We start from the raw sequence: 24,740 nt of genomic DNA on the forward strand, positions 1-24,740 counted from the left end.
TTAAACTGAGATCCATTATCTGATATAATAGTCTCAGGGACACCGAAAGTGTGAAATAGATCCTGCTGCATATATTTTACAACAATGTCCGCTGTCAACTTCTTCACCGCCTTAAGGAAAACAAACTTGCTGTAATGGTCTAGCACAATAAATATAGCCACATTCCCACTTCTCGACCTAGGATACGGACCTAAAAAATCCACATATAGTTTTTGGAAAGGCCTCGCGGACTCTGGAGCTACTCCCATGGGTGGTCTCAAAGTGCTATTGGGAGCCTTAGTCATCTTGCAGGTGTCGCAAGCCTGAATGTATTCCTTCACGTCCTTCACTAATCTAGGCCAGTAATAATATCTCCTTACCCCCTCTCTAGAGTTTTATGGACCCCTCCATGTGAGGCTAAGGGATCATCATGCGCATTCCTCAGAACTTCAGGCACCAAGCCGATAGGAATCCATAGCTTCCAACAAAAATTATCATGCATCAGGTCTCCTGTTAAATGCTCTGTCTTTTTATAGAGAAATCCGACAGCTACTTTTAAATCTGGAATATTACTTGCATTAGCCTCAACCTTTTCGACTAACTCTACATAGTCAGGGTCGCGAAAATGGGAAGATTCAAGATCAACTAATAGCCCATGACTTGCATCTATGGCCGCTATCTCTTCCTCATTGACTCGGGATAACGCATCAGGGACCACATTCAGCTTACCACTCCGATGCTCAATTTTAAAAGTGAAGCCTTGAAGTTTTAACGCCCACCGAGCAAGCCTAGAGTTTAAATCCGTTTGGGACATAAGCCACTTAAGGGACGCATGATCAGTGATGACAGTGAAGTCATGGCCCTCCACAAAAGCTCGAAATCGCTTAATGCAGATAATTGCCGCCAAACACTCCTTCTCGCTAACAGTATACGACTTTTGAGCCTTATTCAACTTTTTCGAAACAAAAGCTATCGGACACTCTTCACCACTTTCAGATTTCTGCACTAATACTCCTCCAACTCCGGAGTTACTAGCATCGCAATGAATATAAAACGGCTTACTGAAGTCCGGACTACGAAGAACTGGGGCAGAACAAAGCATCTCCTTTAATTTCGTAAAAGCTTCTTCTCCTTCCGGAGTCATAACAAATTTTATCTCTTTAAGCTTTAAGAGATCAGTCAAGGGAGCTGATACCGCTGCAAAATTGCTAATGAATTTTCGGTACCATCCGACCATTCCAAGAAATCTTCTTAATGCCTTCAAGGATCTTGGTAACGGAAACTCCGTCATTGCAGATATTTTATCTGGATCTGTTCGAACTACTCCTTCGCCCACTATATGACCCAAATATTTGACATTTTTCATGCAAAATTTGCTCTTCTCCACATTGAGTGTCAAGCCAGCGGCTTTTATGTGACTGGCAACTGTTTTCAATACCCTTAAGTGACCCTTAAAGCTGTCTGAGACAATCAAGAGATCATCCAGATACACAAAAACTTCATTTCTGAGTTCCGCTGGTATTACCTTATCCATCAGCCTAGTCATTGTCTGCGATGCATTCGTTAAACCGAAAGGCATTACCTTGTATTGGTACAACGGCGTGCCAGGAATCGTGAATGCGGTTTTATCGCGCGACTGCGGATCTAAAGGAATTTGCCAGTACGCATCTTTAAGATCGAGGCTAGAAATGAAATTTGCTTTGGGTAATCGACTTAGTATGGCCTCTATTTGTGGCAAAGGATAAGCATCTTTCTTTGTCACAGCGTTCACCTTCCTGCTGTCGAGGCAAAGTCGCACCTTCCCTGGTTTCTGCACCAATACCACGGGCGAAGACCAAGGGCTATCTGATTCCTCGATTACACCGAGCTGAATCATACGATTGACTTCATCATAGAGCAATTTTTCTACAACTGGCGAAACGGGAAAATGTCTTTGCTTCACGGGCTTGGCTTCCCCAACATCGATTGAATGCGAAAGCATGCTCGTTTTTCCCAAACCCAAAACCGCAAAAGATGGAAACTGCTCAATGACTGCCTGCAATTTGGCTTGCTGGATATCAGACAGAACATGCGCGTCACTAGACAATTCGTCTATACTCATCTCAGGAGGCAACAGGTCGAAAGCGGTCCAAAAATCGATACCCAAATATAAATCCTGACTCAGCGAAGGAATGATATATAAATCTAGCTCTTGTATCTTTTCCTCATATTGAATCGGAGTTCTAAATCGACCTATTACTTTTTGTTGTTGGCCATCGGCTGTATTTACTGTTGTTGCCACCCTTTTAAAAGGTATTCTCTGTTTGATAATTTGTTCAGCCAGATTCCCGCCCACAACACTCATGCATCCTCATTGCATTCCGCGAGCACGTTCTAGTTATTTTTGTAGATATTTCCTGTATGGGTTTGTTTTTTAAAGTCTGAGGCCAGAAAACCGGCGACTTAACTGTATCTGACTCTAATTTCTCAAAACACTCTGCTAATTGACATCTAGATTCGCTGGCTTTTCCCGAGGAACACACGGCTGTTGTCGGGGTCGTGTGTTCGCCTTCGGGTTTTTTTGACATTTGCGACAGGATGGTTTATAAGAATTCGGGGCGCCACAGCCGTAGCAAAATATCTTTCTTTTTTCTTCACAATCATGATAACGATGCCCCTCTTTTCTACAGTTCCAACATACAAGTGCAAGTGCATCTACTTCCGCTAACTGATCCGCGTCAGAAAACTCAGAAGCGTCATCCGAGAAATAGTCCTGCAATAGCTCGGATACCTGCTTCCGATAAGGAGCTGCCTTTTGGTATCCATAAGTGCGCTTAACGTCCTCGAAGAACCCTTCTCTACGCCGACAGATATCGCAAAGCTTCTGAACGGAATCTATTCTTACGTTTAAAAGCTCATGCCGTATTTCCGGCCGTAAGTTCCTGCGAAGTGTTTCAATTAGATCTTTTTCTGGCATTGGAACTTCAAGACAGTCCGTTATCTGCACGATGGCATCGTAAAAAGAGTCAAAGCTTTCCTTCTCTCTCTGTTTCCTATCTCGAATTGACTCTCTCAGATCCACATCCGTTCTCGTATCTCGGAACTGCTTGCGTAAAGCTTCTGTAAGCAGATCCCACCTTGAGCTATCTGACTCTGTATGAAAACGCCAATAAAATTCTCGCGCTTTCCCATCGAACAGCACACTGGCGTTGCCGCAGACCAAATCGAACCGCGAATTTAGTGTCTGCCGTGTTAAAGCCTCAACTCGGTATAGAAACTTATCTACATTTAACCCATCTTGAGCCCCATTGAATCGCAACTTTCAGCTGCTGATTATTTGTCCGACTTTATCAGGACGACTACCCAAATCCGAGCTGGAATAAGCGGAGGTGGGCCTATCTTGGATTTCAATATCCCCTGCCACTGATTGCACTCCGAAGTTATGAACGGATTCGTTTGACCTCGGTGGCTCGTGCCTCTGTGCCGCGAAATTTGCCTGAATTATCTGCCCCATCTGCTCAGATAGCGTGGTTAGCATATCGTGCTGCAACGTTTTAAGTTGTTGCGCCACTATTGTGGAATGAATGTCCACAATTTCCCCGTGTCACTTGGTCTGGCGACAAGGACTTGTCGCAGAGCATTCATTTCGGTGACCCCGAAGCTTCTGGATCCATGATCTCTCAAAAGAAAATTTTTCTGGCAAAAACGGAGTAATGAGTTTGGGACGCCTACGAGACACCCACAATAAAGTGATAAAATAAATAAAAACGACAAAATACAATTATTTAAAACTATAATTAATGATAAAAATTATAAAGAAATTGAGAAATAAAAATAAAAAAAATGCAAAGTTTAAAATAAATAAATATAGAATTTATCCAAGTTCCGAACCCCACGATCGCTATGGAATCTATTTCGTTCTACCAAGTTCCACAACTAAACTCCGACTTTCCTCAGAACTAGGAATTTAAGGTTCTTTTAATGAATGTTTTTAATAATAAAATACACAAAAAAAAATATTTAAACGCAGATAATTAACGAAAATACAAAAATCGTATGAAAATATAAACAAAACTTTTTCGCAAATACAAAATCAAAACCTTTTGGTTTTTTGGTTTTTCACAAATCAAAAATCAAAAATCAATAATACAAGTCGGCCAGCAAGCATAGCAATGCTTGTAATTAAAAGGCACTTATATACAACCAAAAGGTTTCGAACAGCACAAAAGAGAATTAAAAAAAAAATTGACGAGCGTTGCTTATCGCTATTTGGCAATAACAACAACGAGGAGCGTTTTGCCGCGGTCAGACTAAAGCTTCGCTGTCTGTAATCCAAGCGGCTGACGCTTCTACTCTTCCGTCAATGTTGGGTCTATTTCTTCTGCTATTATCCGTGGCCGAGTTTCTCTTCTGAAAGATAAACGCTCAGTAAATCCTATGCAAATAACAACAAAATTGATTAGTCCCTATGAGATTTGTTGTGCCCCTTTGTCCATGCCTATCTTCCGTGGTCAGTTGCTCGCTTCTGAAAGCGAATGCACCTGCTAGTCCTAAGCATCTGATATGCACTGACTCGGGCTGCACTGTGTAGAGTATACACAAGTTGGTCTACTTCCTATTCCTCTATTGTCGTCTGCGGCCGGCGAGACGCTTCAAATCTGAGTTATCATCTTCCGTATTCCTATGCTTCCGATCAAGTATGAGTGGAAATAAACAAAGTCTGTCTACCAGCTGGATTTACCGTGGCTTGACTACCTGTCAACACAACCTAGTCTTCGCCCACCCCTTGGCTGGAAGAACAATTTAACAATTATTTCTGTGTGTGTGTGTGAGTCACATAAAAACAAATATGTGGCCAACACGTTTGGGCGTCAATCTTATTAAAATTATTAATGATAATTATATTAATTATAAATATCGATAAACAAAAGCATCTCTTAAACTAAACGACAGTAATGGGTGATACATATAATGAGAACATACGAATTAATTAATAGACGTGAATGGTAATAAATAAAATGTATTAAATTATAATTTTCTTCTTAGTTTGGATATTTCTCGTACTCAAGCATTAAGGAATTGGCAATTTGAAAAAGGATTTTTTCCATGTTTAAGGTTTTATCCTCAGCGTCAAACGAAAATGTTGATCTTTACACGTAACCATAGAGCCAATAAAATATTAAAACAAAAAAAAAGCTTTTAGCTCAATATGCCTCGGGCGGCATTGCCAACTATATTAATCTTTTCTCTCTTTTCTTTTCTGTCTCTTTATTTCTCCCCTTGGTTTAGGTTAGAATTTAATTTTATTTTATTTGTTTAGCGGATCATTTTATTTTGTACTTCCTTCCCTTTTTTTTGAATTTATTCAATGATCGTTTATTTATTGGGCCATTGCGGCACTCACCACATTTCACGAATCCACCGATGAAAGCGCTTTCCTCGGAAGAGCTAGCTGAAACTGGGAGAAAATTACACACAAAACAAAAAAAAATCACATCTAGAGAGGATCTCAATAACTCCTAAAGGCCGGGGAAAAACTCTTCCTGACGACGCTTGCTAAAAGGAAATTAATTTTACACTTCTCAATTTGCCAAAAATCGCTTAGGTGCTCATCACTTGTTGTTGTTTTTTTTTTTTTTTTTTTTTTTTTTTTTTTTTTGCACTTTTTTTTTAACCTAACTTATTGTTTCTTTCTATATTAAGCACTAAACTAAATTTTTCCGCGAGTTTTAGGGCGCCTGGTTCCCGACGCAGGAAGTTTTCCCCTTTTTTTCCTTTTTAATTGTCTGCGATCGCCAACCGACAAATCGTGGCTCAATTCCGCGGCGACATCAAACGCCCGTATTCACCAAAACGCACTAACTAGCTCGGCTTCGCCGAGACCTGGGCCTATGCCGATTCTGGAGCGGAAAGCTCGCTCGCGGTCGGATCGCCGATTGGAGCTGGCCTACCTTCTTTTTTTTCTGATTTTTCTGGCTGGCTGCTCTCTAGCTGGGGAAAAAGGTCTTTACCGCCTACGGGAACTCTAGCTTGCTGCCGAAAAAGGGTTAATTTTTTTTCCTTTTCCTCGGGTTTGCGCTGCTGCGCGGGGTGATGAGGGCGATGCTCGTTCGGATGCGTTTTAATTCCCGTATGATACGCTGCGCCGGAATCGGTCAGCTCTGTCTTGCTTGCCCCCCTCCTCCCTGGAGCCGTCGAGCGATGCAAGCTGCTGCCTATGGACCACCAATACTTGTATAAATCCGCCAGCACTTTCGTTTTAATTCTGCTCACCTTCTGTTTTTGGGCTCAGTAGCCAACAAAATAGATCTTTCCTTAGGGCTTTTGGACACAGCTATCCTGATCACGATTACTAATACTGATATACTGGTCCAGTCGGACTTTACTCCTTGGCGGCCACAGACAGAAAGAAAGACGATGACGCCGAGAAAGTGGCGGTAACCCCCATGGGAAAGTGGGTGAAATGGAGACAGTTGACACTTGCCGCTGTTGCTCTCTCAGATCTATTCGTTCATGCCTTCTCTACCCTATCTTGCCGTAGTGGCAACGCAGCCCCTCGACCTACGACTGACCGCCAGATGGCGCTAGCAAAGAATCTTTTGGGCCGAGCAAGCGCTACAAAAATACCCCCCTAGCAAGATCAACCGTCCAAGACTGATTAAACAGCTTGCGAGGCTACTGCCTTATGTCCTTGGCATGAAACCTGCCAACGTATCGGCCCTGCAAGTCCTCGAGATCATAATAAGCCTGTCCAATCTTTTTCTTAATCCTTGCCTTTATGAAAGACGGACCTAACTTCGCATTACACCCAGCTGCGAAATTGCTCTGCTTAAAGTTTCTACGGTAAACTTCTTGGCCTTCACTAAAGGATACCTCCTTTGATCGCAAATTATATCTTTTTTCATTTTTCTCAAATTGATTTTTCATCACTTCCAACGCTTTGCTGCGAACAAACTCTAGTGAATCCTCCGTAGTGAATGCCAGAGACCTATCTTCGAGCAGATTAAGAGCTCTAAGCAACTTATATGTTGCACCTGACGAGATAAAATGCTGCCCGAATATCATATAATAGGGTGAAGTGCCTAGACTTGAATGAACTGCTGACCTCAGAGCACAGCAGATACTGCTTAGCTGCTCATCCCAATCCTTCTGGTCGCTGCGCACATACGATCGTATGGCAGCTATTACGGATCGATTTACCCGTTCAGACGCATTAGCTTAGGGCGAGTAAACTGCAGTACAAGTATGCGAAATCTTGTATTCCCTTAACAGCTTCTGGAACACTTCCGATTTAAACTGAGATCCATTATCTGATATAATAGTCTCAGGGACACCGAAAGTGTGAAATAGATCCTGCTGCATATATTTTACAACAATGTCCGCTGTCAACTTCTTCACCGCCTTAAGGAAAACAAACTTGCTGTAATGGTCTAGCACAATAAATATAGCCACATTCCCACTTCTCGACCTAGGATACGGACCTAAAAAATCCACATATAGTTTTTGGAAAGGCCTCGCGGACTCTGGAGCTACTCCCATGGGTGGTCTCAAAGTGCTATTGGGAGCCTTAGTCATCTTGCAGGTGTCGCAAGCCTGAATGTATTCCTTCACGTCCTTCACTAATCTAGGCCACTAATAATATCTCCTTACCCCCTCTCTAGAGTTTTATGGACCCCTCCATGTGAGGCTAAGGGATCATCATGCGCATTCCTCAGAACTTCAGGCACCAAGCCGATAGGAATCCATAGCTTCCAACAAAAATTATCATGCATCAGGTCTCCTGTTAAATGCTCTGTCTTTTTATAGAGAAATCCGACAGCTACTTTTAAATCTGGAATATTACTTGCATTAGCCTCAACCTTTTCGACTAACTCTACATAGTCAGGGTCGCGAAAATGGGAAGATTCAAGATCAACTAATAGCCCATGACTTGCATCTATGGCCGCTATCTCTTCCTCATTGACTCGGGATAACGCATCAGGGACCACATTCAGCTTACCACTCCGATGCTCAATTTTAAAAGTGAAGCCTTGAAGTTTTAACGCCCACCGAGCAAGCCTAGAGTTTAAATCCGTTTGGGACATAAGCCACTTAAGGGACGCATGATCAGTGATGACAGTGAAGTCATGGCCCTCCACAAAAGCTCGAAATCGCTTAATGCAGATAATTGCCGCCAAACACTCCTTCTCGCTAACAGTATACGACTTTTGAGCCTTATTCAACTTTTTCGAAACAAAAGCTATCGGACACTCTTCACCACTTTCAGATTTCTGCACTAATACTCCTCCAACTCCGGAGTTACTAGCATCGCAATGAATATAAAACGGCTTACTGAAGTCCGGACTACGAAGAACTGGGGCAGAACAAAGCATCTCCTTTAATTTCGTAAAAGCTTCTTCTCCTTCCGGAGTCATAACAAATTTTATCTCTTTAAGCTTTAAGAGATCAGTCAAGGGAGCTGATACCGCTGCAAAATTGCTAATGAATTTTCGGTACCATCCGACCATTCCAAGAAATCTTCTTAATGCCTTCAAGGATCTTGGTAACGGAAACTCCGTCATTGCAGATATTTTATCTGGATCTGTTCGAACTACTCCTTCGCCCACTATATGACCCAAATATTTGACATTTTTCATGCAAAATTTGCTCTTCTCCACATTGAGTGTCAAGCCAGCGGCTTTTATGTGACTGGCAACTGTTTTCAATACCCTTAAGTGACCCTTAAAGCTGTCTGAGACAATCAAGAGATCATCCAGATACACAAAAACTTCATTTCTGAGTTCCGCTGGTATTACCTTATCCATCAGCCTAGTCATTGTCTGCGATGCATTCGTTAAACCGAAAGGCATTACCTTGTATTGGTACAACGGCTTGCCAGGAATCGTGAATGCGGTTTTATCGCGCGACTGCGGATCTAAAGGAATTTGCCAGTACGCATCTTTAAGATCGAGGCTAGAAATGAAATTTGCTTTGGGTAATCGACTTAGTATGGCCTCTATTTGTGGCAAAGGATAAGCATCTTTCTTTGTCACAGCGTTCACCTTCCTGCTGTCGAGGCAAAGTCGCACCTTCCCTGGTTTCTGCACCAATACCACGGGCGAAGACCAAGGGCTATCTGATTCCTCGATTACACCGAGCTGAATCATACGATTGACTTCATCATAGAGCAATTTTTCTACAGCTGGCGAAACGGGAAAATGTCTTTGCTTCACGGGCTTGGCTTCCCCAACATCGATTGAATGCGAAAGCATGCTCGTTTTTCCCAAACCCAAAACCGCAAAAGATGGAAACTGCTCAATGACTGCCTGCAATTTGGCTTGCTGGATATCAGACAGAACATGCGCGTCACTAGACAATTCGTCTATACTCATCTCAGGAGGCAACAGGTCGAAAGCGGTCCAAAAATCGATACCCAAATATAAATCCTGACTCAGCGAAGGAATGATATATAAATCTAGCTCTTGTATCTTTTCCTCATATTGAATCGGAGTTCTAAATCGACCTATTACTTTTTGTTGTTGGCCATCGGCTGTATTTACTGTTGTTGCCACCCTTTTAAAAGGTATTCTCTGTTTGATAATTTGTTCAGCCAGATTCCCGCCCACAACACTCATGCATCCTCATTGCATTCCGCGAGCACGTTCTAGTTATTTTTGTAGATATTTCCTGTATGGGTTTGTTTTTTAAAGTCTGAGGCCAGAAAACCGGCGACTTAACTGTATCTGACTCTAATTTCTCAAAACACTCTGCTAATTGACATCTAGATTCGCTGGCTTTTCCCGAGGAACACACGGCTGTTGTCGGGGTCGTGTGTTCGCCTTCGGGTTTTTTTGACATTTGCGACAGGATGGTTTATAAGAATTCGGGGCGCCACAGCCGTAGCAAAATATCTTTCTTTTTTCTTCACAATCATGATAACGATGCCCCTCTTTTCTACAGTTCCAACATACAAGTGCAAGTGCATCTACTTCCGCTAACTGATCCGCGTCAGAAAACTCAGAAGCGTCATCCGAGAAATAGTCCTGCAATAGCTCGGATACCTGCTTCCGATAAGGAGCTGCCTTTTGGTATCCATAAGTGCGCTTAACGTCCTCGAAGAACCCTTCTCTACGCCGACAGATATCGCAAAGCTTCTGAACGGAATCTATTCTTACGTTTAAAAGCTCATGCCGTATTTCCGGCCGTAAGTTCCTGCGAAGTGTTTCAATTAGATCTTTTTCTGGCATTGGAACTTCAAGACAGTCCGTTATCTGCACGATGGCATCGTAAAAAGAGTCAAAGCTTTCCTTCTCTCTCTGTTTCCTATCCCGAATTGACTCTCTCAGATCCACATCCGTTCTCGTATCTCGGAACTGCTTGCGTAAAGCTTCTGTAAGCAGATCCCACCTTGAGCTATCTGACTCTGTATGAAAACGCCAATAAAATTCTCGCGCTTTCCCATCGAACAGCACACTGGCGTTGCCGCAGACCAAATCGAACCGCGAATTTGGTGTCTGCCGTGTTAAAGCCTCAACTCGGTATAGAAACTTATCTACATTTAACCCATCTTGAGCCCCATTGAATCGCAACTTTCAGCTGCTGATTATTTGTCCGACTTTATCAGGACGACTACCCAAATCCGAGCTGGAATAAGCGGAGGTGGGCCTATCTTGGATTTCAATATCCCCTGCCACTGATTGCACTCCGAAGTTATGAACGGATTCGTTTGACCTCGGTGGCTCGTGCCTCTGTGCCGCGAAATTTGCCTGAATTATCTGCCCCATCTGCTCAGATAGTGTGGTTAGCATATCGTGCTGCAACGTTTTAAGTTGTTGCGCCACTATTGTGGAATGAATGTCCACAATTTCTCCGTGTCACTTGGTCTGGCGACAAGGACTTGTCGCAGAGCATTCATTTCGGTGACCCCGAAGCTTCTGGATCCATGATCTCTCAAAAGAAAATTTTTCTGGCAAAAACGGAGTAATGAGTTTGGGACGCCTACGAGACACCCACAATAAAGTGATAAAATAAATAAAAACGACAAAATACAATTATTTAAAACTATAATTAATGATAAAAATTATAAAGAAATTGAGAAATAAAAATAAAAAAAATGCAAAGTTTAAAATAAATAAATATAGAATTTATCCAAGTTCCGAACCCCACGATCGCTATGGAATCTATTTCGTTCTACCAAGTTCCACAACTAAACTCCGACTTTCCTCAGAACTAGGAATTTAAGGTTCTTTTAATGAATGTTTTTAATAATAAAATACACAAAAAAAAATATTTAAACGCAGATAATTAACGAAAATACAAAAATCGTATGAAAATATAAACAAAACTTTTTCGCAAATACAAAATCAAAACCTTTTGGTTTTTTGGTTTTTCACAAATCAAAAATCAAAAATCAATAATACAAGTCGGCCAGCAAGCATAGCAATGCTTGTAATTAAAAGGCACTTATATACAACCAAAAGGTTTCGAACAGCACAAAAGAGAATTAAAAAAAAAATTGACGAGCGTTGCTTATCGCTATTTGGCAATAACAACAACGAGGAGCGTTTTGCCGCGGTCAGACTAAAGCTTCGCTGTCTGTAATCCAAGCGGCTGACGCTTCTACTCTTCCGTCAATGTTGGGTCTATTTCTTCTGCTATTATCCGTGGCCGAGTTTCTCTTCTGAAAGATAAACGCTCAGTAAATCCTATGCAAATAACAACAAAATTGATTAGTCCCTATGAGATTTGTTGTGCCCCTTTGTCCATGCCTATCTTCCGTGGTCAGTTGCTCGCTTCTGAAAGCGAATGCACCTGCTAGTCCTAAGCATCTGATATGCACTGACTCGGGCTGCACTGTGTAGAGTATACACAAGTTGGTCTACTTCCTATTCCTCTATTGTCGTCTGCGGCCGGCGAGACGCTTCAAATCTGAGTTATCATCTTCCGTATTCCTATGCTTCCGATCAAGTATGAGTGGAAATAAACAAAGTCTGTCTACCAGCTGGATTTACCGTGGCTTGACTACCTGTCAACACAACCTAGTCTTCGCCCACCCCTTGGCTGGAAGAACAATTTAACAATTATTTCTGTGTGTGTGTGTGAGTCACATAAAAACAAATATGTGGCCAACACGTTTGGGCGCCAATCTTATTAAAATTATTAATGATAATTATATTAATTATAAATATCGATAAACAAAAGCATCTCTTAAACTAAACGACAGTAATGGGTGATACATATAATGAGAACATACGAATTAATTAATAGACGTGAATGGTAATAAATAAAATGTATTAAATTATAATTTTCTTCTTAGTTTGGATATTTCTCGTACTCAAGCATTAAGGAATTGGCAATTTGAAAAAGGATTTTTTCCATGTTTAAGGTTTTATCCTCAGCGTCAAACGAAAATGTTGATCTTTACACGTAACCATAGAGCCAATAAAATATTAAAACAAAAAAAAAGCTTTTAGCTCAATATGCCTCGGGCGGCATTGCCAACTATATTAATCTTTTCTCTCTTTTCTTTTCTGTCTCTTTATTTCTCCCCTTGGTTTAGGTTAGAATTTAATTTTATTTTATTTGTTTAGCGGATCATTTTATTTTGTACTTCCTTCCCTTTTTTTTGAATTTATTCAATGATCGTTTATTTATTGGGCCATTGCGGCACTCACCACATTTCACGAATCCACCGATGAAAGCGCTTTCCTCGGAAGAGCTAGCTGAAACTGGGAGAAAATTACACACAAAACAAAAAAAAATCACATCTAGAGAGGATCTCAATAACTCCTAAAGGCCGGGGAAAAACTCTTCCTGACGACGCTTGCTAAAAGGAAATTAATTTTACACTTCTCAATTTGCCAAAAATCGCTTAGGTGCTCATCACTTGTTGTTGTTTTTTTTTTTTTTTTTTTTTTTATATATTTTTGTTGCACTTCTTGTTTAACCTAACTTATTGTTTCTTTCTATATTAAGCACTAAACTAAATTTTTCCGCGAGTTTTAGGGCGCCTGGTTCCCGACGCAGGAAGTTTTCCCCTTTTTTTCCTTTTTAATTGTCTGCGATCGCCAACCGACAAATCGTGGCTCAATTCCGCGGCGACATCAAACGCCCGTATTCACCAAAACGCACTAACTAGCTCGGCTTCGCCGAGACCTGGGCCTATGCCGATTCTGGAGCGGAAAGCTCGCTCGCGGTCGGATCGCCGATTGGAGCTGATTTTTCTGGCTGGCTGCTCTCTAGCTGGGGAAAAAGGTCTTTACCGCCTACGGGAACTCTAGCTTGCTGCCGAAAAAGGGTTAATTTTTTTTTTCCTTTTCCTCGGGTTTGCGCTGCTGCGCGGGGTGATAAGGGCGATGCTCGTTCGGATGCGTTTTAATTCCCGTATGATACGCTGCGCCGGAATCGGTCAGCTCTGTCTTGCTTGCCCCCCTCCTCCCTGGAGCCGTCGAGCGATGCAAGCTGCTGCCTATGGACCACCAATACTTGTATAAATCCGCCAGCACTTTCGTTTTAATTCTGCTCACCTTCTGTTTTTGGGCTCAGTAGCCAACAAAATAGATCTTTCCTTAGGGCTTTTGGACACAGCTATCCTGATCACGATTACTAAGACTGATATACTGGTCCAGTCGGACTTTACTCCTTGGCGGCCACAGACAGAAAGAAAGACGATGACGCCGAGAAAGTGGCGGTAACCCCCATGGGAAAGTGGGTGAAATGGAGACAGTTGACACTTGCCGCTGTTGCTCTCTCAGATCTATTCGTTCATGCCTTCTCTACCCTATCTTGCCGTAGTGGCAACGCAGCCCCTCGACCTACGACTGACCGCCAGATGGCGCTAGCAAAGTATCTTTTGGGCCGAGCAAGCGCTACAAGGTCGCCAGTGGCGGTGGCTCCTAGTCCGAGGACGGCTGCTTCTCCCCGTTGGCAGGCGCTTGGGTGGCTTGGGATGGTAGTGGATGCGGCAGTGTAGTAGCCACTCGCAGCGGGAGCAATGGTGGTGGCCCCTGGTCCGAGGGTGGCTGTTTCTCCTCGTCAGCTGGCGCTTGGGCGGTCTGGGATGGGCGTGGACGTGGCGGTGTGGTTGTCATCTGTAGCGGGCCGAAGCGGCGATGAGCCCACACTAAGGCCACTCGCTAATGAAGCGGCGGCGTGGACGAGCGGTCTTCTGCCATCGTGGCGGTTTCGTCGAGCAGGGGCCGGCGTCGGTGGTCGATTACGGGCCGAGTGTTGCTCCGGACCGGCCGACTGGGGAGGCTCAGTGGATTAATTAAATTAATTAACATCCAAACACATTAAATCCTGATTGATTAATAAGTAATATAGCCGTGTGTCGTCATTCAAATTACAAATATACATTCACATTTATTTCAAACCGACAACAGAAAAATACCACGATTAGTTTGTTACTTAATTTAAATTAATTTCGTGTTTATTTAATTATTTCCAAACCTGTGATTGCTATCTTGGCAGACCATTTGCTCGTGCCATCCAATACGCTTTGCGTTTCGCCAAGCTTTGAGTTGGACGTGCTTTACATCGCTCTACATTTGATTTGATTTTATTTGCCTTCCTAACGCTACAAGTTTAAAACTTATAATTTAGAGCTTATTTATTCAAAGTTTTCTTAGTGAAATCCTATTTATCAAAGCCCAAATTTTTGGCAAGTCGTCGGTGTTTCCGTGAACTTCATAATTAACAAACAACCGGACCTTTGTAAATAAAGTCTGTGACTTTATCGTCGTAAAACAATTTCGGTTTTACAATTGCCTTGCCTGTGCATTGTGTTTACCGCTTATCGCTGCTTCGCCTTGTGTTGTTGTTGGCGCTAGCTAAATCAATAACACAAATTTTTTATTTTTTGGCGCTTCGATAAAAGCTTTTATTTGTGCGCTCTTCGCTTTCTGTTTTGATCGGTCTATTCGCCGCGAAACTTAAACAATTTTTTTTTTTCAAAAAACAATTGTATAATTTGTTTTGATCGGCCATTTCGTCGCGCAAATTAATTAATCCAATTCGTAATTTACTTGGATAAAGTATTTTTTTTTATTCCAAAAATGGCTACGTGTTGTTTCTCTAAGTGCCCGAACGGCCAACAAATTTCTTCGCGGCATGTCACTGTCTACTGCTGGCTCTGCGATAATATCGCTCACATTGGATGCGCCGATCTGGGGCAAAATGGATCGCGTATCACCGACCGCATTCGTGAAAATCCTGGATTGGACTGGACGTGCCGAGCTGCCTGCATATTTATTTATTTATTAAGAATAGCAAATATCTGCCATTTTAAATCCATATCCTTACCTCAGACCGGATAAGGAGTGTTTTTAATGATATGCTCCGACTCACATCAGGTGGTCAGAGGCAAGGATAGGTGTCTTAAGATATTATTTTTGTTAAAGTCTAATGACATTTCAAAATATAACAGAGAGTACATGTCGTTGTAAAGCGAACATAAAACGCGAAAAGGATCGTGTGCCTCGAAATTAGTTTTACAAATATCCAAAGCTATAGGCCGAAAGTAACGTGATGGCCTAGAAGGAACTGAAAAGCGTATTTGTTTAAGAAGATTACTGGAAAAAATATATCCATTTATTAATTTATGCAGGAACATCACGCCATGGCAGGTCCGACGATCCTTAAGAGAGGGCAGGTCCAGAAGGCGTAGTCTGTCGGCATACGGAGGAAGGTGGCGATGTGGGTCCCAGTCTAAACCCCGAAGAGCGAACAAAAGGAATTGTTTCTGTACCGATTCGATAAGATCCTGATACTTTGCATATTGAGGGGACCATACGCACGAACAATATTCGAGTATGGGCCGAACCAGGGATATATATAAAAGTTTTGTAGTGTAGGGATCATCGAATTCCTTAGACCATCGTTTTACGAAAGCAAAAACACCCTTTGCTTTACCAACAATTATACCGATGTGATCGGTGAAGCTCAAGTTGTGGGTAAATAGAACACCAAGATCCGTTACAGAGTGGATACGTTCAAGAACACTCGTGCCTAAGGAATAGTTAGCCTGGAAACAATTTCTGCGGTAAAACGACATGTATTTACATTTGGAGTTGTTAAGAAACAATAAATTGTGAGTGCACCAGGACATCATGTTGTTTAAATCAGCTTGCAAAAGCTGAGCAGAGTCAGGATTCACAAGAGGCAAACATAGTTTTACGTCATCAGCATACATCAAGACGTAAGAGTGGAGAATAACTTGGGGCAGATCATTTATAAAAATGCCAAATAGAAGAGGACCGAGGTGGCTCCCTTGAAGAACACCAGAAGTCACGTGAACAAGGTTTGAGAATGAACCCTTGAATGCAACTCTTTGAGTACGGTTCGACAAATAAGTAGAAATCCACTTGATCAACGTAACCGGAAAACCCAACAGACAAAGTTTCTTCAGCAGTAATTGATGATTCACCGAATCGAAAGCTTTGCTGAAATCTGTAAAGATAACATCGGTTTGGGTGTTATTTTTAAATGCGTTTCTAATGACAGCAACAAACTCAAGGAGATTTGTAGACGTTGATTTACGTTTCATGAAGCCATGCTGTGAGGGGGACATTATTGAGCTACATTGGTGTTGAAGCTGAGTAGTAATTAGAAATTCGAATAATTTGGGAATCGCACTAAGTTTTGCAATACCTCTATAGTGTTCAATATTAGATTTACTGCCCTTTTTATGAAGCGGAATGATAAACGATTCTTTCCAAACTTTGGGGAAAAACGAATGCTGAAGTGATAACTGAAAAAGTCTAGACAATGGTCTACATAATGAGCTGGCACAATTTCTCAGAACACAGCTAGGTACAAGATCTGGACCAGAGGAAAAGGAAAGTTTGATTGTTCTAAGATTATGAAGAACATCATCTTCGCTGATTACAGGCATAAAAATGCAATTGGAATGCGGGAGTGGAAAAGAATACTCTGAGTTATTATCGAAATTAGTTTGTGAGTATGTAGTCTGGAAGAACTTTGCGAACAGGTTCGCGATATCAGGCTCATTGGAAGCGGAGGCATTATCGAAATGAAGACATGAAGGAAATTGTTGAGATTTCCGTTTCGAGTTTACAAAAGCGTAAAATTGCTTCGGGTTAGCCTGAAACTCAATTTTGCACCGATTTAAGTGGTTTCTGTAGCATTCAGAATTGTGTGCTAGGAAATTTGTACGAGCAGTTAAATATCTCGAATGGTCGACTTGAAGACCAGATTTGCTATACTTTTTAAACAGTCTGGATTTCAGATTTCAAATCCGATATGCGGGTCTTCATAAGGCAGACTCACCTGGAGTTTCAGTCGTTGGCGGCCGGCTTTAAGGAGTTGTCAACTCGCTTCCAGAAGGCGGAACACCATTTCAAGTCGCTAAAACTGCTAAGTGACCCCGCAAACAAAAACAGGAGCAACCTGTCTGAAAAGTTCTTATCTCTTCCAGACCCTGAATGCCCCCTTATGCAGTTCACCCCACGTGCCAAGCCTGCAGCCGTGGATAACGGCTCTGGTGATGATGCAGCATCGATCACAACTTCTATGGTTGAAGATCTTGTCAGGCCGTTGGATCAGCAGCCTGTTAACGTTGTCCAGGCGTCCACGTTGCACGATGCAACCTCTGCTGAAGTTGTTGCACCAGTCCCCATTCTCGGACGGGCGAAGCCACCATTCTCCCGGTTCAGCAGCCTGTCTACACCGATCAGGCATTTACGTCGCGTGCCGCTGCCATCAACGACGCGTCGGTGGTGTCAAATGCCAACCCAGTGGCTCCCCCGGTGGCCACTATCTCGGTGCCGGCCGTTACCAGAAGCGGCCCCCAACAGTCGACAATTTCTGGCGTTGCCAAACGTGGACCGGTGCCTTTGGCTGGTGTTGCTCCGAAAAAACAGATTTTTGTTTCCCGCCTCAATCCAGGTGCTTCTGAGGGCGACGTTAAGACCCATGTCTGGTTATGCAGCCCGCACCTGATGACCCAGCGGCCAAACGACAGCAATAAATTTGCTCTGCGTAGCAAAGCTTTACCTCTCCTTCTGCCTTCCGCATAACATAAACTTTATCACTCTCTCGCTCTATTTGCATAGCTGCCCTTGGCCGTCCGCTAGTTGCAGCAAAAATTCTTTTCTCAGTTCGTCTTCGTTTGTCTTCGCCTATGCTTGATAGCGATCAACGAAAATATTTGCCTATAACTATTTTCGGACCAATTCGGGTCATAAATATCCGCAGCGGCAATTCGGCTCGCCTGCGCTGATAAACAATAGAAAAACTTCGTGGCTTAATAAAAATTGCATTTAATTTATAACGTTTAAAACAAGTGCGTATTTTTTGGGTCCTTTTGTCGAAAGGAAATTGGACAATTCGACAGCTATTGAAAAAGCTCAATAGCTCAACATTTGGTGACCCTGACGTGATCTTGGCTATTAAAAACATTAAACATTTCGGTTTAATAATTGTGCCAAGCGCGTAAACAATTTCGTTTAGTGCATTGCTTGTGGCTGTACTTTGCCGCGCCGCGCTAAGCAAGCGTACAAACATACATACATATGCACCGGTACTTTGGCGTGTACTCTTTGCTCTCGTTCGTCTGCTTGCTGTTCATTTGCCGTCGGTAATAGCTATTCGAATTCGCTCCCCGCTTGTTTTGTGCAGTAACTCTGACAAAATAATTTCGCTTGTGTGCGGGCATCGTTGCGGTACAAAGAAAAAATCTGCAGTGCATGTCAAACTGTTGACTGCAGTTTCTATTGTGAACTAATAAAATAAAAATGTCGACTCCAGAAACTCCTCAGTTTTCGTCGCCCAATCGAGTTACGTTTTTTTAAGCGTAAGGCAAACGCGATAGCTGCCCATGCTAAAAATATTGCTTCTGGCCTTACTGCCGAGAGGGTTAAGGCCGTTCCTGAGGAGGAACTCACACTGAAACTTGAGCTCATAAATAAAACCGAAGCCTCTTTCTCATTGGCTCATGATTCGTTGGAGGAACTCGATTATGAGGAAATTGGCAGCAAAGCGCGGGACGACTTTGAGGATTTGGTGTTCTCCATGAGATCGGTGGTGCTGCCAGAGCTGGGGAAGCGCAAATTCCCGGGAGTTCCGTGTTCAACCATGCATCCAGAGGTGGCCATGGGGGCCGCTGCGCCTGCTCCAAGAAGATCGTGCCTTCCTGAGCTTAAGTTGCCAACCTTCAGCGGCGGCTACACTGAGTATGCCGATTTTATTTCGATGTTCTTGACAATTATTGATAGGAATAGTGATCTGGCTCCAATTGAGAAGCTGCAGCACCTGAAATCATGCCTGAAAGGTCCAGCTTTAGATGCCGTTCGTTTGCTGGAGATCACTGACTCTAACTATGGAGTAGCTCTGGAATTACTTGACAATCGCTTCAATAATAAACGCCTTTCTTTCAGGCTCACATAACAGATATTTTTGGTTTGTCAAAGGTGGAAAGTGCATCAGCTGTGAAGCTTCGTGAGCTCTCTGACAAGCTCAATGCCAATCTTCGAGCGCTTCAGAGCTTGGGTACCTTGGAGGAGATAGCTGGTTGCATTCTTGTTCATACGCTGCTGCAAAAGGTTGACCCGATTACCCAGGCTAAATGGGAAGAGTCTGCCTCGCTGGACCAAATACCCACCTGCGCAGAATTTACTAAATTTCTGGAGAAGCGATGCCAGAAACTTGAAAATGTGGAGCATGCTGCTGTATCCAATGGTGGCAATTCGCAAGCTTCAAGGACCAGGAGGTTCAGCAGTCATGGGAGAAGTTCGTTCGTCGCAACCAGCAACACAGCCTCGACCAGATCGTGCGTTATGTGCCAGGGTGCAAATCATGGCATTTATAATTGCGCTCAATTCGCCAGCCTTTCTCCTCAAGCTCGTCTGCGTGAAGCTAAACGGCTGGCCTTATGCCTAAACTGCCTCAAATCTGGGCATCAAATGAGGAATTGTAGTTCGGGCTCCTGTCGAGCATGTGGATCTAAATTCGCAATTCGTATTCGACGAGCTTTGAGTTGGACGTGCTTTACATCGCTCTACATTTATTCAAAGTTTTCTTAGTGAAATCCTATTTATCAAAGCCCAAATTTTCGGCAAGTGGTCGGTGTTTCCGTGAACTTCTTAATCAGTAAACAACCGGACCTTTTTAAATAAAGTCTGTGACTTTATCGTCGTAAAACAATTTCGGTTTTACAATTGCCTTGCCTTTCTATTCTTGTGCATTGTGTTTACCGCTTATCGCTGCATCGCCTTGTGTTGTTGTTGGCGCTAGCTAAATCAATAACACAAATTTCTTATTTTTCGGCGCTTAGATAAAAGCTTTTATTTTTGCGCTCTTCGCTTTTTGTTTTGATCGGTCTGTTCGCCGCGAAACTTAAACAATTTTTTTTTTCCAAATAAACAATTGTATAATTTGTTTTGATCGGCCATTTCGTCGCGCAAATAAATAAATCCAATTCGTAATTTACTTGGATAAAGTATTTTTTTATTCCAAAATTGGCTACGTGTTGTTTCTCGAAGTGCCCGAACGGCCAAAAAATGTTTTCGCGGCATGTCACTGTCTACTGCTGGCTCTGCGATAATATCGCTCACATTGGATGCGCCGATCTGGGGCAAAATGGATCGCGTATCACCGATCGCATTCATGAAAATCCTGGATTGGACTGGACGTGCCCGAGCTGCCTGCATATCAAATCCGATATGCGGGTCTTCATGAGGCAGACTCACCTGGAGTTTCAGTCGTTGGCGGCCGGCTTTAAGGAGTTGTCAACTCGCTTCCAGAAGGCGGAACACCATTTCAAGTCGCTAAAACTGCTAAGTGACCCCGCAAACAAAAACAGGAGCAACCTGTCTGAAAAGTTCTTATCTCTTCCAGACCCTGAATGCCCCCTTATGCAGTTCACCCCACGTGCCAAGCCTGCAGCCGTGGATAACGGCTCTGGTGATGATGCAGCATCGATCACAACTTCTATGGTTGAAGATCTTGTCAGGCCGTTGGATCAGCAGCCTGTCAACGTTGTCCAGGCGTCCACGTTGCACGCTGCTGCCTCTGCTGAAGTTGCTGCACCAGTCCCCATTCTCGGAGGGGGCGAAGCCACCATGCTCCCGGTTCAGCAGCCTGTCTACAACGATCAGGCATCCACGTCGCGTGCTGCTGCCATCAACGACGCGTCGGTGGTGTCAAATCCCAACCCAGTGGCTCCCCCGGTGGTCACTATCTCGGTGCCGGCCGTTACCAGAAGTGGCCCCCAACAGTCGACAATTTCTGGCGTTGCCAAACGCGGACCGGTGCCTTTGGCTGGTGTTGCTCCGAAAAAACAGATTTTTGTTTCCCGCCTCAATCCAGATGCTTCGGAGGGCGACGTTAAGACCCACTTGAGCAGCAAATTGAATGTTTCTGTTACTGAATTTAGTGTCTCCAAATTCAATTTTAAGGAAAGACGTGATATATCTTCGTTTAAAATTACAATTTCTGACCAACTATTTTCTAAGGCTCTTGATCCTTCTGTGTGGCCTAAGCATGCAATTGTTCTTGAATTCGAACACAAAAGTACTCCTCGTGCTCGCGGGCCTCAAACTCCTTCAACTAGGCCTCCAAAAAACTAATAGACTCTTTTGTTCTTCACTATCAGAATGTTCGTAGTTTACTTGGCAAGCTCAGTAGGCTGCACGTCAATAGTGTCTCTTTCGATGCCAATGTTATTGTCTTTACAGAAACATGGCTCAACTCCTCTGTGTCTGACTCTGAGATTTTTTCAGGGAACTATACCATCTTTAGACGTGATCGTCCTATACGGACAGGCGGTGGTGTTCTCATTGCGGTTAAATCCGATCTGGTTTCCAATATCATTTCTAAAACTGACACTGATATTGAGTTTGTGGCGGTTCGCATCCAGGTTTACGATTATTCTATCTACGTTTATTCTATCTACGATTATTCTATCTACTCATTGAATGAGGTGCTCATGGCAGGGCCCACCTTGCAGCCGAGATTGTTCAACACATTGTTGCAGTTTCGCACATTTCCTGTCGCCCTAACCGGCGATATTTGCAAAATGTATAGATGCGTTCGGATTGCGGAACCGGATAGCTACTTGCAATGCATTTTGTGGCGTGACTCACGGCAAGAGGAAATTCGTGTTTATAGGCTGGACACTGTCACCTATGGAACTAAACCTGCCTCGTTTCTGTCAGTTCGAGCCATGCATCAGTTGGCAGAGGATGAGAAGGCATCGTTTCCCCTTGGCGCCAAAATACTTTTGCGAGACTTTTACGTAGATGATCTCATCACCGGAGGCAACTCGACACAAGACGTATTGGAGATCATGCGGCAGACCACTGGACTTCTAGAAAGAGGCAATTTCAAGTTGAGAAAATGGTGCTCAAACGATCCTGCGTTGCTGCAACAAATCCCAGAGGCCGAAAGGGATTCATTCTTGAAGTTCGACGATGGCAGCGACGTTACAAAAACGCTTGGACTTGCTTGGGATTCGTCGTCGGACGGTTTGCTGTTCTCCACATCGCCAATGAAAATTATTGCCAAACCAACCAAGCGCTCAGTCTTGTCTACGATCGCTTGCTTTTATGATCCTCTAGGTCTTATTTGTCCTGTAATTACTAAAGCCAAAATATTTTTACAGAAGATCTGGAGAGAGAGACTCGACTGGGACGAAAGCTTGCCGGCAGCGCTAAATTCTGCGTGGCTAAGTTTATCGGCCAATATTTGTGAGGCGCAAAAGCTCCAGTTTCCTCGGCTAGCACTGAACCCAAACAACGTGATGGAATCCACGGATTCAGTGATGCCAGTATTGACGCATACGGAGGCTGCATTTACGTCGTTTCCATGGAGGATGACCGAAGGATTGCCCATCTCCTATGCGATATCCTGTCAAGAGGTGCTTTTCCCAGTGAACTGGTAGCCTCTAACCTATGGGCTCATGGACCTGACTATCTTCATAAGGAAAAATCTCAATGGCCAGAGTCCTGCCTTGCAGTGAAGACTCTTCCGGACCTTAAAAAGATTGCTTTGGTTGGCATCTCGACAGCTGCCGATGTGTCCTTGTACTGCAAATTCTTCAACTCGTGGGAAAAATTAAAGCATGACTTCGGCTACATTTACAAATTTCGCCATCGTATCAGGCAACCAGGTCTCACTTCGGAACATGTTCGCTGTGGCACCCAAATGCTCATCCGCTCCGTTCAGATGGTTCATCTTAATGACGAATATCATTGCCTGCTTCGAGGACGGCCAATAAAGGCCTCCAGCTCTATCGTATCGCTCGCGCCCATTATCGACGAACTTGGGCTTTTACGTGTTGGCGGCCGACTCAAAAACTCTGCTCTGGACTATGAGGCACGCCATCCACTGATATTACCTCGTCAGCATCCTGTAACTCGCGCAATAATCCTGCATTTTCATCGGCGCAACCTACACTCTGGACCTCGGTACCTGCTCGCTTCAATCCGGCAGCAGTTTTGGCCAATTGGTGGCCGCAAGACGGTTGCGAGTGCTGTGAGCAAATGCATAATTTGTTTTCGGGCCAAGCCACATGTTGCTGGCCACATTATGGCGGGACCTTCCGGAGGACCGCGTCAGCTCATCTTACGCCTTCCAGGTGACTGGACTGGATTTTTGTGGCCCTTTCTATCACAAGTCGGAAGTTCGGAATAAGGCACCCATCAAGTGCTACGTCTGCATTTTTATATGCTTTTCCACAAAGGCTGTGCACCTCGAGCTAGTCCAGGATCTCTCCACTTCAGCGTTTCTTAGCGCATTGAGGCGCTTTATACTGATTCGTGGCAAGTCTGCCCGCATAGGGTCGGACAATGCGACTAATTTTGTTGGCGCTAAGAACGAGTTGGCTGAGCTAATGCGATTGTTCCTGAATGCCAGCCACCAAACCGCAATAGATGAATTCTACTTGACTGACAGCATCGAATGGCGATTTATTCCTCCTCGCTCTCCCCACTTTGGGGGTCTATGGGAGGCGGCTGTGAAGACTGCGAAGTACCACTTCTACCGATCTGTTGGACCTGCAATACTGCCCGCTGATGACCTGCGCACTCTCGTTTGCCACATCGCGGCAATCATTAATTCTCGTCCTTTAGTCTCACTTTCAGAACACCCTGGCGATCTTGATGTGCTGACACCGGCGCACTTCTTGGGTACTGCTCCTCTGGCCTTGTTTCCTGAGCCTGACTACACTAACTTGAACCTCAATCGGTTGGATCGCTGGCAGAAAATTTCGTTCTACCAGCAACTGTTCTGGTCCCTCTGGAAAAAGGAGTACCTGACGCTCCTTCAACAGCGCTCCAAGTGGCGCACACAGAAGACGGATGTTCAACTCGGTGATGTCGTTCTGGTTAAGGACGAAAACCTGCCCTCCCTCAAGTGGCCACTAGCTCGAGTGGTCAACCTCGTCACTGGATCCGACAATGTGGCTCGAGTCGCTGTGCTGAAGACCGCCACTGGCCTCATCAATCGCGCAGTTGCTAAGCTGTGTGTGCTGCCGAAGCAGGATGAAGTTGAAAGCCCTTGTCTTCCAACGGGGGGAGAATGTCTGGTTATGCAGCCCGCACCTGATGACCCAGCGGCCAAACCACAGCAATAAATTTGCTCTGCGTAGCAAAGCTTTACCTCTCCTCCTGCCTTCCGCATAACATAAACTTTATCACTCTCTCGCTCTATTTGCATAGCTAGCTGCAGCAAAAATTCTTTTCTCAGTTCGTCTTCGCTTGTCTTCGCCTATGCTTGCAAGCGATCAACTCATTATTTGCGTGTAACTATTTTCGGACCAATTCGGGTCTTAAATATCCGCAGCG

General features: G+C 43.8%; 2 protein-coding genes across 2 annotated transcripts; both read left to right on the top strand.

Annotated features, from left to right (window-relative positions):
- The first annotated feature begins 19,032 nt into the window (after positions 1–19,032).
- On the top strand, positions 19,033–19,836 carry LOC138929407 (uncharacterized). The gene is made up of 3 exons (XM_070288839.1): positions 19,033–19,281; positions 19,335–19,686; positions 19,784–19,836. Exons 1-3 carry the CDS (start codon positions 19,033–19,035, stop codon positions 19,834–19,836), a joined length of 654 nt encoding a protein of 217 aa, XP_070144940.1.
- Positions 19,837–23,467: 3,631 nt separating this feature from the next.
- LOC121502338 (uncharacterized) lies at positions 23,468–24,529 on the top strand. The gene has a single exon (XM_041775566.2). It carries the CDS (start codon positions 23,468–23,470, stop codon positions 24,527–24,529), a length of 1,062 nt encoding a protein of 353 aa, XP_041631500.2.
- The last annotated feature ends 211 nt before the right edge of the window (positions 24,530–24,740 follow it).

Source organism: Drosophila kikkawai, unplaced genomic scaffold (genome assembly GCF_030179895.1).
Source record: "Drosophila kikkawai strain 14028-0561.14 unplaced genomic scaffold, DkikHiC1v2 scaffold_186, whole genome shotgun sequence".
In the NCBI taxonomy this organism is placed as follows: domain Eukaryota; kingdom Metazoa; phylum Arthropoda; class Insecta; order Diptera; family Drosophilidae; genus Drosophila; species Drosophila kikkawai.